At 37.3% G+C, this 15,495-nt stretch overlaps 1 protein-coding gene across 1 annotated transcript in view; it reads left to right on the top strand.

The window, feature by feature from the left end:
- LOC150095682 (venom metalloproteinase antarease-like TpachMP_B) overlaps positions 1-15,495 on the top strand; it is an 86,078-nt gene that overhangs the window by 34,650 nt on the left and 35,933 nt on the right. The window contains exon 4 of the mRNA XM_090409939.1: positions 5,140-5,307. Coding sequence (XP_090266065.1) covers positions 5,140-5,307 — 168 coding nt within the window. The remainder of the gene's footprint in view (positions 1-5,139; positions 5,308-15,495) is intronic.

Below are 15,495 nucleotides of genomic sequence, written 5' to 3'. Positions count from 1 at the left end.
AGATCGACATATTAGGGGTGAGTGAAACAAAAAAGCCCAAAACTGGTGAGATCTTTCTGAGCAATAAATACAAAATATTATATTCAGGCAATGACAATCAAGGAAAAGAAGGAGTAGCCATAGTATTCAACACAAAATACGAGGCTAATCTTCTTGAATGGCAGTCAGTCTCAAGTAGAGTAATGTGGGCAAATATGAGAATGGGGAACTGGACAATGAGACTTATTTGTGCCTATGGTCACACAGAAGGTTCTACTAAGGTAGAAGTGGAGGAATTTTTTGATGCTCTAGAAAAAGCAACTGACACAATGAAAAAGGAAAAGTTGGTCCTTGTTGGGGATCTAAATAGCAGAGTAGGAAATGATTGTGAGACATACAAAAATATTTTGGGAAAATTTGTAGAAAAGAGCAAAGCTAATAATAATGGCAAATATCTGTTGGATTTCTGCTCAGGACATGGACTGGTTATTACTAACACCATGTTCCAACATAAAAATGTGCACAAATTCACATGGAGAGATAAGGCTAGGAATAAGAAAAGTCTCATTGACTATGTTATTGTTGATAGTGATGTTTTCTCCCTGGTGCAGGACACCAGAGTGTACAGAGGATTTGAAATTGGAAGTGATCACTATTTAGTCTTGAGCAGGATAAAATTGAATTTCTGAAAAGAATAACATGTAAGAAAGTTTTAAAGCGAATAAAAGTTGAGCAGCTCTCAGATGTAAACTGTAGACTAAAATACAGAAATATTATTGAAAAGAAAATGAAAGAGTTTGAGAACAGGAATCAAACCTTGGAGATTCAGTGGCAAACTCTGAAGAAAACATTGATTGATTCTGCCAGAGAGGCATGTGGCGAGGTTGTGTGCAAGGATTAAAAAATCAGAACTCCCTGGTGGACACAGGAAGTTAAAGAGGCAGTGAAGGAAAAGAAGAAAGCATATCAAAAGTTCCTGGCAAATAAGTCAGCTCTTACAGAATACAGAGACAAATGTAAGAAAGCTAAACAGTGTGTAAAACTAGCTAAACAAAAGTCATGGGAGGACTTTGGCAAGAATATAGAAAATAAATATCAAGAAGGTGGCAAAATATTCTGGAGGTTGTTGAAGAAGCTTAGGAATGGAGGAAAGAGTGCTGTAAAAGAAGTTAGAGATGATAAAGGTGACATGAAAACAGGAGAAAAAGATATCCTTGAAGTATGGAGTAATTACTTTGAAAAACTGCTAAATGAAACAAGCAGTGATGACAGCACAGTGATAAAAAACACTGACCAGGCATGCAGTCAGGAATACATATCCATACTTGAAGTAGAAAAAGCCATCAAAGGCTTGAAATGTGGAAAGGCAGCAGGAGTAGATGATATTCGACCAGAAATGCTGAAGTATGGTGGTATAAAATCTTACAGTGGCTGCACTGCATAGTTCAGAGTTCAGAAATCCTGGACAGAGGGACGAATTCCTGATGATTGGAGTAGAGCTCTCATAGTACCCATATATAAAAAGGGAAATAAAACTGAATGTGAGAATTACAGAGTTATTTCCCTACTGAGTGTTCCTGGCAAGATCTATGCAAGTATACTTGAGAAACGGTTGAGAAGAATTGTGGAAGAAAAGGTTGGTGAAGAACAAGCTGGATTCAGGCCAAATAGAGGCTGTCAGGATCAGATCTTCACTTTACGACAAATAGTCGAGAAAGCATGGGAATATAACAAAGATCTGTATTTAAGTTTTGTCGATTTGGGAAAGGCATATGACAAGGTGCCAAGAGAGAAGTTATTCAATATGCTGCAGTTATATGGTGTCAATGGGGCATTATATCAAGCGATACTTAGTCTTTATTTGAGTTGTAAGTCAGCAGTTAGAATTGAAGGAAGTACAGGAAGATGGTTTAATGTTAAATCTGGTGTACATTATCCCCTCTGTTATTCATTATCTATATGGATCACATTATGAAGGAAAGTAGTATTACACCTGATATCAAAATTGGAGATGTTAATGTCAGCTCTTTGCTTTATGCGGATGATGTTATACTTCTAAATAAATCCGCTACAAGTCTGCAAGATTCTCTGACTAAATCGAATAGCTGTTGTAATAGATATGGTATGAAGGTCAGCAATAAAAAGACAAAGACAATGAAAATAGGCAGAATCATTGAAAATGTCAACTGTGTTGTGAATGGAGAACCTGTGGAACAAGTAAAACATTTCAGCTACTTAGGCACAATTTTTACCGAAGATGGTAAATTAAATATAGAAATAGACAACAGAATCAGCAAAGCTGGTATGGTGGGAAGTCAATTGAATAAATTCATATGGAATAAGAGAGAAATTAGTCGGAACACTAAATTAGCTGTATACAAGACAGTGTTCAAACCAGGTTTAACTTATGGATCTGAGAGCTGGGTCAAAAGTAAAACACTTGACCAAAGACTAGAGACCGCAGATATGAGAGTCCTGAGAAAGATTAGAGGCCTGAACAGATGGCATCAATGGCAATATCATGTTAAAAATGAGGATATTAGGAAAGAATTTGACATTGTCAGCATCCAGGAATGCATTAGCAGAGCTAATCTCAGGTGGTATGGTCACTTAAATAGAATGGGAGAGGAAAGATTAGCAAAACAAGTGTTCTCTGCCAGGTTGGCAGGAAAACAACCCAGAGGAAGACCAAGATATAGGTGGATTGATACGGTATGAAGTGCCTTAGACGATAGAAATATAAGATCTGATAATGTTGGAGTCTTGACAAGTAACAGACTGATTTGGAGGAAAATTGTAGATAGGAAGTTAGTAATGATGTAATTTTTTCATGTAGTACTGTCATATCCTGTACACCCCTTGAAGGTACATGGCAGGAATTTGACGATGATGATGATGAAGAATTCTTAAATTAGTCTAATGTTATCTTTAATTGAATTTATAAATTAAGATTATTATATGAAATTATGAATTAATACCTATAATTTATTCATCACTCTGATGAAAATTTTCTCTCTTTAATGCTTAAAAATGTATCATGTGGCTCGTTCTACTTTTGAATGATCAATTGTTGGTATTCCAACTTGTAAAAAAACTGTTCCTATGTAGCCACTGAGGATAGTCTGTTAGTTTCAGACTGTAATATTTGGCAAACATTAAAATATTCTTGTGTTAACGTGTCTATAGAAATATAGAAACTGAAGCAGCTGCTGGTCAACATACAAACTTATTGCATTTTCTCCTCCTCTTTCATTCAATCTATCCCTGTTCCTTGGAACAGTCTTCTCCATACCATTTTCCCCCAGTGAATATGACTCCCAGCTCCTCAAGAAACTCAAACAGATTTCTACTTTTTCTCATGTTACTTGCCTATACATGGTGTTATAGGTTTTTGTGATCTCATGCAAAAGATTGACATAAAAGATCTCCATACCTGGACTTAGTTGATATTTTGATTGTCTGAAATTTTTTAGTCATCTTCCTTTGCAACCAAGCATTTCAGTCACTAAGGAGAGCGATTTTACTGTTATATAGTTGGACTTTAAGGAAATGAATTTAAGAATAAGAAGCAAAGTGGTTGGAATGATTTTTTTTAGAATTAGAAGTATGGTAGAGACAGCTGATATTCCTCTGTGGAAGGAATAATAACTCATAAATCCACATGAACCACCTTTATTTCATGAAGGATCATGTAAAGACAGCTGATATTCCTCTGTGGAAGGAATAATAACTCATAAATCCACATGAACCACCTTTATTTCATGAAGATCACGTAAAATGTAATCTGGACAATTAAGATGGACTTAGATTGTTTTAAGCGATATTTGAGGTTTGTTCAAAAACACAACTAACACAAAAAACATTTATTTTCCATATACTTTTACATGTACATGTAGTAAATAGGTATATCACTTTATTATTATGGGTTTTATTAAATATTAAGAGTAGTGATCCATAATGGATAGCAAATATACATCTGAAAGGAAGTGTGCTTTGCATTATGAAATACTAAGCAGTTCAAGTAAAGTCAACTGCCTCTATATACTCATAATTTAACCATGAAGATGCTTCACATGCAAACTTTGTTTGCTTACACCTAGATAAAGAATTAAACAAGAATATCATTTCTTGTCAAGTATAATTTACTTTGTAGCCAAGTGAAAAAAATTTCTGAAAGAAGCAGATTTGATTTCTTATTCACAGTGACATCCTCTGATCCAGTGATCATATCCAAGACTCTTAATTCTCCTGTTCCCCATTACATACTGGGGAAACAGGAGAATGCTTCTTTCAAACTCTATCAGTTCCCTTCTTGCAGCCATTTCCCCAGACACAGTTTCACTCACTTGGGTGCATTCATATTCCTTCATGGAACTTCACTTGTTACATGCCACAATGCACCTTGCCCATAGGGATGTCTGCTGACTTTTTTCCAAGCAGTGGATGGTAAAAAGAAACATTAATCAGGACAATGATCAAATAGTAGAAGACAAAAACTTAAAATGAAGAAAAAGCACTAAAGAAAAAGAATTATAAGCTTGGTGCGTGCATCAGTTTTCTGCCTGATGAAGCATAGTATTGCCACAAGGTAGCATAGGTATCAGTGACAATCACACCATTTATCTCTCATTCTGAAGCCTGACTACAGAGTACCTGATAATATTACTACTATCATGTTAGTATTATTAATGCTAATTGTGGTCTCCACAAAATGCCTTTCGATCCTTTCTGTTTTGTTGACCATATCATATGCTGACTCTGATACTGTACTACAAAGTAGTATTGCCTGATAGAGTGGTGAGAGCAAGAACGGTCAATGGGTTTAAGGAGTGGTATGATAGACTTTGTGTTTTCTAGGAGGGACCTCCCTCGATGAGTCTTGATAGACTTTGTGTGTCTTAGGAAGGACCTCCCATGATGAGTCTTTTGACTCCATGGAGGCCTGAATAATAATAATAATAATTATTATTATTATTATTCTATATGAATGTCATATCATTTAACAATCCTAAATCTGCATCTTTCCATGTGCAAAAAAAGCAGTTGGGCATTGTATATTTCATTCCTTGAAACTTTTTGACGTATGTAAAATTAAACATTTTGGTAAACTTAATAATGCAACTGTTATTTAAGAGTTTTTTTTTTTTTTAAATCTTACAGACTTGGTGTTCCTCATGATGGAGATGGTCCACCAAATGTTTTACCACTTAGTCCTGGGGCTAAGAAATGCTCAGGATTAACAGACTACTTGATGAGTCGCATCAAACGTATAGGAATGGATGCTCAGTTTTCTCACTGCTCTAAAGAACAACTGAAGTACTATAGTCTGTGAGTGGTGATATAGTTCATAGTTTACCACATATTTTAAAGTTTATTTCTTATATGACATTGCTGAAAGAAGTATATAAACCAACATAACTTAATTCAGAGCAACAGCTCACCCTTCCCCCATCTAAAGCACTATCCCTTGTTTCATAATTTCTTTCTTCTCCATACATCTCTCTTGTTATTTTGGCCATAATACTGTGGCCAAAATAACAAGAGAGATGTATGCTCACTGATAGCCATTTCTCTTGGTAATAGAAAATCAAAAAATCAGGCACTTGATGCTTTATGTGACTTATCACATGACCTCAAAGATCCAGAAAATATCATTTTACAAATCATTTTATTTTTAAGATACTTTTATCTTAGCAGTAAAAGATCTAAGTGTGTGTTAGGAGTGTAAGGAAGACAAGCTCAAATAATGAGAATAACGAATGCCACCCCAGTTGGCTGAGCTGATGGCATATCTGTTCTCCAACCAACATGCTGTGTATTTTGAATCCCACCATAGATGAATTTCTCATTGAATAGCATAATAGCTAGAATGTGTCAGAAGAGAGGCGACTGGAATATTTGGATGCTTGGAGGGCATTTGAGGACAGAATGGAACTGTATGCAAGAGACCATTTGCATTTGAATGAGTAAGGACAAAGGCATCTCGAGAGATTGCTGTTTTCTGAACGAGGACAGATGGGCAAATGAATGGAGGTATCAGTTTAATGCAGCAAAACAAAGGCTTGCAGGGAAATTAGAATTCTCAGGGTGGATGGTAGCAGGGGTGGCCTCTTGTGGGAATGAGTGCTTGGGAGAAGAGGGACAACTTTAGGTAACACTCATTATCCCCTCTAGACCCCAGTGGGATCTAGAGGGGATAATGATAGGTATAGAAGCAGTGACATCTTTATGCTTTATACCAGTGGTCTCCAAACTTTTCGCCTTGAGGGCCACATTGGGTACTTCAGCACTGTTCAGCGGGCCGTAGTAAAAAAAAAAAAATTCTACAACTAGATATATGAGTTTTATCGAAAGCAGATAAAAACTGATTACAGAGTATGTGAGATTAAATTATCGTATATTAATGACAACGAACACTATCAGCAAATTCTCATATTTTTATCACAAATTATAATAAAACCATTAATATGAATGATGTAACTGTGTTTGTGTTTTTAAAATCTTATTAAACTCTGGTTCAAATTTTGAAGTGCTAATTACAAGTAGCGATTTCAAATGTTCATCAGATAAATTTTCCCTGTATTTTGACTTGATACATTTCATTTGGGAAAAAGTTTGTTTGCAAAGATACGTTGTCCCAAAAATAGAGATAAATTTACAAGCAAATTTGGGAACTGCTCTGAGTTCAAAAATTTATAAAAATCGATCAAGTTTCTTCCCTTGTATTTATCTCTAATATATTCATTTGCCTGAAGTTCGATAATTTCCATTTGAAGTTGACTGGGAAATCAGTAACAACACAGTCAAATGGATTTTGAAACAATCTTATTTCCCTAGCATAGGCATCCAAATCAGCAAATCGCTTCTGAAATCGTTTAAGATCTCAAATAACTAAATTTGTGAACGAGAAAGGAAATTCTGCTTCACCCTTTTTATGCAATTCTGTACAGTATGCATATGAGCAAAGTTACAATTTTTCGCCTGGCCTTCCAGAAATATCAACTTTTCTCTGAATGCCTTGATATGAGATAATAAATCACAAACTAAGTTATTTTCACCCTGCAACTTTAAATTCAAATTGTTCATGTGATTCCCCAGATTTACAAAAAATGTCAATTTCCAAACCCACTCGGTATCTGATAAAAGCGGTTTTTCTCGGTAAGAAATATATCAATTTCATTCCTGAGATTAAAAAAGCATGAAAGAATCTTTCCACAGCTAAGCCAGCAAACTGCAGTATAATATGTCAAGTCAACATACTCAGAATCACATTCCTCGAGAAAAGACCTAAACTGGCGATGATTAAGTGCATGAGAGCGAATGAAATTTACCATAGAAATAACAGGTTTCAAGACACAGCTCATATCAATGTATTTTCCACAAAGTGATTCTGAGTATGTTGACTTGACATATTATACTGCAGTTCGCTGGCTTAGCTGTGGAAAGGTTCTTTCATGCTTCTTTAATCTCAGGAATGAAATTGATATATTTCTTACCGAGAAAAACTGTTACAAACCACTTTTATCAGATACTGAGTGGGTTTGGAAACACAGTGAAGAAACATTGGTTTTGATATTTCTGCATCCTCACAAGCTTTTGTGATTTGCCCAATCAACCCCATTTTTATACCAGACATGTTTTTTCCTCCATCAACTGTCACGCACTGCAGACGATTCCAGTCCAAATTATATTCTGTTAGCGTTTTTTGAATTTCTTTGAAGATATCTTCTCCTGTTGTAGTATCATGCATGCTGTGAAGTGACTAATTCCTGTGTGACATTAAGTTCATCGTCAATGCCACGTAAAAATACTACGAGTTGTGAGGTATTACAAACATCAGTTGATTCATCCAGCGCAAGAGAATACTGACTAAAACATTGTGTTTTGCCTACAACTTGCTAGATAATGTTATTCCCCATATTTTCGACCTGAAAAGCAATAGTATTTGGCAAAAGACTTATTTTAAAAATATTAAGTTTTTCTAGGCATAACTCGGCCATTGCTTCCATCATATATTATTATTATTATTATTGTTCCGGGAAACTCCAAGGAGTCGACAGACTCATCGAGGGAGGCCCTAACATCATGTCAAGAACAACTATTCAACATTCACACAGTATCTATCATACCTTGCCTTGAATTCATTCACGGTCATAGCACCCACAACAGACTCTGGAAGCTTATTCCACTCATTTACCACTCTCCAAGTAAAGAACCTAGCTCTAACACCCTTGTCAACCACGCTCTTGCCCAGCTTCCATGCATGGCCCCTAGTCCTCCCACCACCAGTCATATTTTCAAAAATATCTTCTGGATCAATCTTATAAAAACCCTTCAGTAATTTCAATGTCTCAATCATATCACCCCTCCTTCGCCTATCGTCCAATTTCTGCAACCCACAAATCTTCACCCTATTCTCATAAGGTTCATTCCACAGACCTGCTATCATCTTGGTCACTCATCTCTGGACCCTCTCCACTTCCTCCCCATCACGAAGAAACCCTGGTGCCCATAGCTGGGCACAGAAGTCCAGATGGGGTCTTATCAAGGCTCGATACAGAGGAACAACAACTTTTTCATCTCTGCATGTTAAAGTATTTTTCAGAAGCCAAGTGATTTGGTGAGCTGTTTTAGTTACTTTTGCAATGTGCCCCCTAAACTTCAACTCCCTATCCACCAACACTCCCAAATCCCTGGCCTCATCAATCTCCTGGAGTATGATTCCACCAATGCGATATACTGCTGCTATTCTTTTCACCCCAAAGTGCATAACCTTACACTTTGCCACATTAAATTGACATCCATTTTTCCTAGCCCAGTCCTCCAAACTATCCAAATCATCCTGTAAAATTTTGACATCTTGTGCACTCACAATTGCTCTACCCAACTTTGCATCATCAGCAAACAAGTGAACACTTCCTCTCAAATCCTTTCCAACATCATTGATGAACAAATTGAAAAGCAGTGGTCCAAGAACAGAGCCCTGTGGCACTCCACTAGTCACAAGACGTCTTTTAGACTCCACTCCTGAATAAACCACTCTTTGATATCTCTCCTTCAACCACCCTCTTATCCATCTCACCAACCCTATATCTATACCCATCTGCTCCAGTTTACTGATTAGGGTTCCATGTGGTATCCTATCAAAGGCCTTGGCAAGGTCCAGTAGTATCACTGTAAACCCATTACCGTTATCCAGTTCAGCCGTCACTGTGTTATAAAACGTGAGCAAGTTACTGAGGCATGATCTACCCTTCACAAAACCATGTTGTCCCCCATACAATATCCCATTTTCATCTATCCAATCCTGTATTCTTTTCTTGACTAATTTCTCTAAGACCTTGACAATGATTCCTGATATGCTAATCGGTTGGTAATTTACAACAGCAGTCTTGGAACCACCTTTATGCAGTGGAACTATTTTCCCCTCTTTCCACCCGCTTGGGACTAACCCAGACCCGAGACTCAAATTAAACAAAATGGTCAAGGGTACTGACAATTCTTTAGCTGCTTCTCGTACAACACGAGCTGGTATACCATCCAATCCCACAGATGTATTGACATTGAGGTTATGCAATAGACTACTCACCTCCACTTCATTAACCACAATTCCCGTATAATCTACTGGTTTATTCGTTTCTGCAATGTCACCACCTGGATGATATACATTTGCAAAGTGCTCACTCAGTAACTCAACTATCTCAGCTGATTCAGTTACCTCCCTACCATCGGCATTCTTTAAAATCAATCTGCCATGTACATTTTTCCTTTTACTTGCTACATATCTAAAAAACTGTTTAGGATTCTCTTTAGCCTGCATGGCCAATGTTCTTTCGTAATCCTTTTTTGCTTTTCTTACCACACTCATCACCCTTCTGGCCTGCGCTTTATACCGTTCATGTGCCTGCCGGTCACCCTTCTCCTTAAATTCCCTCCATAGTTGTTTCTTTTTTTGCAACTCAAGCTTAATGGTGTTATTCATCCATTTAACCCCTACTTGATTTATTATTCAGACTCTAGGTTATACAGTCAGCCATTGCTTCATGCAAGCACTTCTTAATTACCTCCCATGCACTATCAACTTCTAGTCCTTGCAGTTGTACATGCCATGGCACTGAACCAATCAAACTCCTAAGCTTGTCATACTTTCCAGCCCGATAATTCCACATGTACCCTGTCTTAATTGAAAATTCTACACCTTTAGCCGCCTCCCAAGTTAAGACCCTATGATCACTCTCACCGATTGGTGGCAATGTGGTCATATTTGTTACAGCCAAATCCTCAGATGTAATTACTAGGTCAAGCACTCTCTGACCCCTAGTATTTTCCATTACATGCTGTCGCAGATAGTTATCCCTTAATAACCACATAAAATCCAGTTCCTTCCTCCCGTGTGTCCTCTCCTCACTCCAATCAATGCGACCATAGTTGAAATCTCCCATAATAATCACCCTCCTTCCACCCATTTCTTCTATTTGCTTGTGCATACTGTCACCACCATCTTTTCCATCACCTGGTCTATAGCAGCACCCAATTGTATATTTAGTTCTGCTAGCCACAATTTCACACCAAATGGCCTCAAATGTGCTTGCTCTTTTCTCTATCCTGCAATTCAACTTCTATTCTTTGATGATATTGCCATCGATGAATGGTTTTCCTTTTTTTAGTCAACACATAAGCAACCTTGTAGCTTACCAAGGTCAAGGTTTATTTTCTGAGTTTACTTTCATAAATAAGCCTTGCTGAGAATGCAAACAATGACATAATGATTCAAATTTATCTGAAAGCTCCTTTTCTCTAAATTGCGAAAACATTGAAGCGTGTTTGGTTTCATAATGGTGGCGTATATTGTATTCTTTCAACACAGCAACAGTGTCTTTACAAATGAGACATACAGCTTTATCCTTTCAGTTCGATTGTATGAAGAAGTATTTTACGCCCCATTCTTCATTAAACGCACGACATTCATGATCAACTTTTCTTTTTCCCATCCATGTTAACCCTATAAAAGAGAATAAATTTATAAATAATTATAAAATTTTTAAAATCACGATTTACATGTAACTTTTTTTTTAATTTCATATAACTTCGAGTTTTTTGTCAATGAATAAAGATCAGGAAATTTTGTTTTTATTTCATTTTTTGCTCATTAGTTCATTTTAGCCGTGTTTTTACTGACTTTTTTAAGTGTTCTTATTTCATGCGACATAAATTTTTTTTGTTGATAAAAAAGTTTATTTGGATGTAATTTTTTTATTTTGTTTTGAATTCTTTAAATTTTCTTTCTTTGTTAGTCCATTTTAACAGACCTTTTACAGTGAGAAAGACCGTAACTTGGATTACGGTTACTTTTTGCTATTTGGGAATATATTTTGAACTCAATTTTAATGAATGCATTTGAAATCTATCAACACCCCGTGTTTTTTTTTTTTTTTTTTTTGCAGATTCTTATTGAAAAATTAGTCCAATTGGCGGGCCGGATAAAATCATATCGTGGACCGCATCTGACCTATGGGCCGTAGTTTGGAGACCCCTGCTTTATACGAATATAAAACCTCTGGCACCTCTGAAAAAATAACCAAAATCCTAAAAAAATATGACCTGACTTCTTGTTACAAACCATATAAAAAATTGGCATCCCTCATCTGCTCCACCAAAGACCAACCACTTCCTCTAGACCTACCTGGGGTATACCAGGTCCCTTGCAGCTGTAAACTGGCCTACTTTGGCCAAACAGGCAGGAAAATGAATATCAGAATTTTGGAACACAAAGACTACAACCATTTTCACATACAGCCACTCTGCACTTGCAGCCCATGCTCTGGATACACGCCACAGAATACGTTGGAAAGAAGCCACAGTAATACACCGCAGCAAGTTTAAGTATGCAAGATTATTTATAGAATCAGCCTCAACTCTAAAAAAAACGCTCCAAACCTCAACAAATTTGGATGCATGAGACTGCCCCAAATTTGGGAGACTTGTATCATGAGAACATCAGCCCAACGGCCAAGACAACCCAATATAGCCTGCTAGGGGGAACCATTAGGTTTCCTCTCTTCTACCTCATTTGCTTTTTGCAGTGCCTGCGTGCACGTCATATTTGTATGTTCCAATGAAGATGGCAATGTGACATTGCCGAAATATAGGAAGTATTAATTAAAGTTTCTTTTAATTAATATTCCAGTATACATTGTAAATTCCTTAAATAATTTAATAAGCACACTTTATACAAATGCCAGAAGTATCCGAAATTAAGGAGATGAATTAGTGAATGAATAGGTGCTGATAGCATCGACCTGGCCAAAGATTATTGGGATCTCGGAGATGGTTGACAGCAGATGATATAATAAAGGAAGTGAAGTAGCAGGGTGCAGCATTTTTCAGCAGGATAGGAAAGGAAAACGTGCTGGTGGAGTATTGCTTATGATAAGTGATGACTTATGTTCTCTAAGAGTAGAAGCTTTGGAAGGCAGTGACACTAATGGTTTTGAAAGCATATGGTGTGAGGTAGAAGTGTCCAAGACAGGATATTCAGTATTGTGTTGCTACAAGCCAAGTATCACAGAGGATGGGGAACAGGAGATGTATAGACAGTTTAGCTTGGTAGGTGCAAGAAGAATGATTGTTATGGGAGATTTTAACTACAGCAGTATGAGCTGGGAAGAGGAAAATGCATGTAATAATAAGGGAATGGAATTTCTAGAATTCTTGAGAGAGATGACATCTCTCTCCCACCAGTTGGAGAGAGTGACCATATGGTTTTGACTTGGAAGATGAATAGACATGCAGGAGTATCAAAAAAAAGGGAACATATGTGAAATTATAAGGCAGGTGATTATAATAGTCTTAGATATTAACTTGGGGCAGTTCCATGGAGGGTGGAACTGCCCCAAGAGGAATTGGAAGGCCAGGATATCATTAGTGCTTGGAAAATTGTGAATTAATATTGGTTAGCAGTATTCCACGAGTGAAGAAGAGGACACAATTTGGAGTAAAGTGGATGACAAACAATATCAAACAGGAACTGCAGGTGAAAAAGAGATTATAGAAGAGATATAAGGAGAGGGGTAGAGAGCAGATGCACGAAGAATATAAGACACAGGCCAGGAGAGTGACTAGTACGGCAAAACTGGAATATGAAAAGAGATTGGCACTAATATCAAAAGAAAATCCTAGGGAATTTTTTAGTTATGTGGCCAGTATGAGGAGAAATGATTGTGGAAGAATGACACTGTGGGATAAAAATGGTAATAGAGTGACTGATGCAGAGAACATAGTGGAGTTGTTCAATGAGCACTTTATTGGAGTATTTCATCCTGGAGAAGAAGGTTTTAATACTAGAAGGATAGGTCAGGCTCAAAGTTTAGAGGTGCAAGAAGAGAGAGTGTTCCAAATACTGAGTACTCTGGATACCAGTAAAGCTGTGGGACCAGATGGTATTTCACCATGGGTTTTGAGAGAATGTGCTAAAGAACTAACAGCTCCATTGGCCTGGCTCTTCAATAAAAGTCTAGCTGCGGGAAAGGTACCCAAGGAATGGAAAGAAGGTAAGAAAGTGACATTGCATAAGGGTGGAAGCAGACTGGAGGTGTCTAATTATAGCTAATTATAGACCACTTTGTGTGTCATCAGTAGCGGTTAAGGTCTTGGAAAAAGTAGTGAGGGATTATATGCAGCATTGGGCAGACGAGGGTAATGTTATCTGTGAGAATCAACATGGATTTGTTAAGGGGAACTCTTGCTTTAGTAATATGATTGCCTTTTATAATAAAGTGACAACAGCAGTTGATGAGGGAAAGGCATATATACTGCCATTTGTTTGGATTTTGCAAAGGCATTTGACAGGGTGCCACATGATAATATGATATGTAAGTTGCAGTACAAGAGTTTAAATGCCGGGTTAGTCAACTGGATTCAGAATTGGCTGTCTAATAGGTATCAGAGAGTGGGGTTCCACAGGGCTGAGTACTGGGACCTGTATTGTTCAACTTTATATTAATGACATTGTCAATAGATTGCTTGGGGATATTCAATTATTTGTGGATGATGTGAAGTTGGGAAGGGTTATCAGTAATAGTGCAGATGTGACAGACCTGCAAGAGGATTTGAATAAACTAGACAGATGGGCAAATGAATGGGGTGCCAGTTTAATGCAGCAAAATGTAAAGTCTTGAAGTTTGGGATCCATTGATGGGAGGCTGCATACTCAATTGGAGGAGCTGTACTGGAGGAAGTAGGAGAGACAAGAGATCTGGGTCGGTGATGATTGATAGAAAACTAAAATTCAGGGAGCATATTGCAAAGGTGGTGAAGGTAACTCAGAGGATTGCTGCAATACTGAGAAGGATGCTGACCTGTAGAGATAAGAGAGTTATCATTCCATTGTATAAGACTCTGATCAGACCACACTTGGACTATCGTTCTCAAGTTGGTCTCCAAGATTTGAAGGGATAAATTAACTGTGGAAAGGCTTTCAACAGCGCAAAGAGTTTCAAGACGGTACAGTATCAGTTATGAGGATTGGCTGAGGGAATGTGGATTGCAGAGTTTGGTGGATAGAAGGAGAGGTGATATGATCAAGACTTTTAAACTGTTGAGAGGCAGTTACAGGGTCGACATTGGGGAGTTCTTTCACTTGGTGGAACAGCAGGAAGGAACGATGACAAGAGGCCATCCCTGTAAGTTACGAAAGGAAGCTGTGAGCAAGAGGATAAAGAGTGGTTTCTTTGCATGGAGGGTTGTTTAACCATGGAATTCATTGCCTGAGAGAGTGGTGAGAGCAAGAATGGTCAATGAGTTCAAGGAGTGGTATGATAGATTTTATGTTTCCTAAGAAGGACCTCCCATGATGAGTCTCGACTCCATGGAGGCCTGAATAATAATAATAATAATAAGCACAGTGGCAGTCTTACACTGGGTGATGAAAAACTGTCTACCATTTAAACAATGAGTTCAAAAGGAGGTCAACGATAATAAAAAATAAATAAATAATAAAAAGGAACCATTGGTGTTGGATATTCAGAGCAACTATAGGGGAGAGAATGCACAGAGGCAGAAGAAAGTAAGTATGGATAAGGATCAGAGAGAGAGAGAATGAAGAGCGTTAGGCTGTGGAAAGACATACAATGAAGGGGCAAATGCTGGTCTTGAAATTCACGCTTGATCTTGTTATCATTCAGGGAGTGAGAGGTGTGATTGAAATCTGATACAAGTAACCCTCGTATAACGCCGATGTTAGGTTCCATGGAAATGCCGCGTTATATAAATCGCGTTATGCGAGACTCGGATCACATACAAAAAGTAGGGTTATGTTCCGAAATCGTTTTTTTTTTTTTTTTTTTTTTTAAAATTACGTGAACAACGACATATCCAACAAAAATATATTTTTATTTAATTCAGGTAATTCATGTAAGTTAAGAAAACATAAACTATGACACAAATACATAATATAAAAATTACAAATTCTAATTAATCTTCATTGCACGTAATGCATAAATGTTTTAGGCAAAATAA

The sequence above is a fragment of the Typopeltis vanoorti genome, chromosome 20 (assembly GCF_054136105.1).
Source record: "Typopeltis vanoorti isolate ZY-2024b chromosome 20, IOZ_Tvanoo_1.0, whole genome shotgun sequence".
NCBI lineage: Eukaryota > Metazoa > Arthropoda > Arachnida > Uropygi > Thelyphonidae > Typopeltis > Typopeltis vanoorti.
This window is presented reverse-complemented; position numbering and strand designations above follow the sequence as displayed.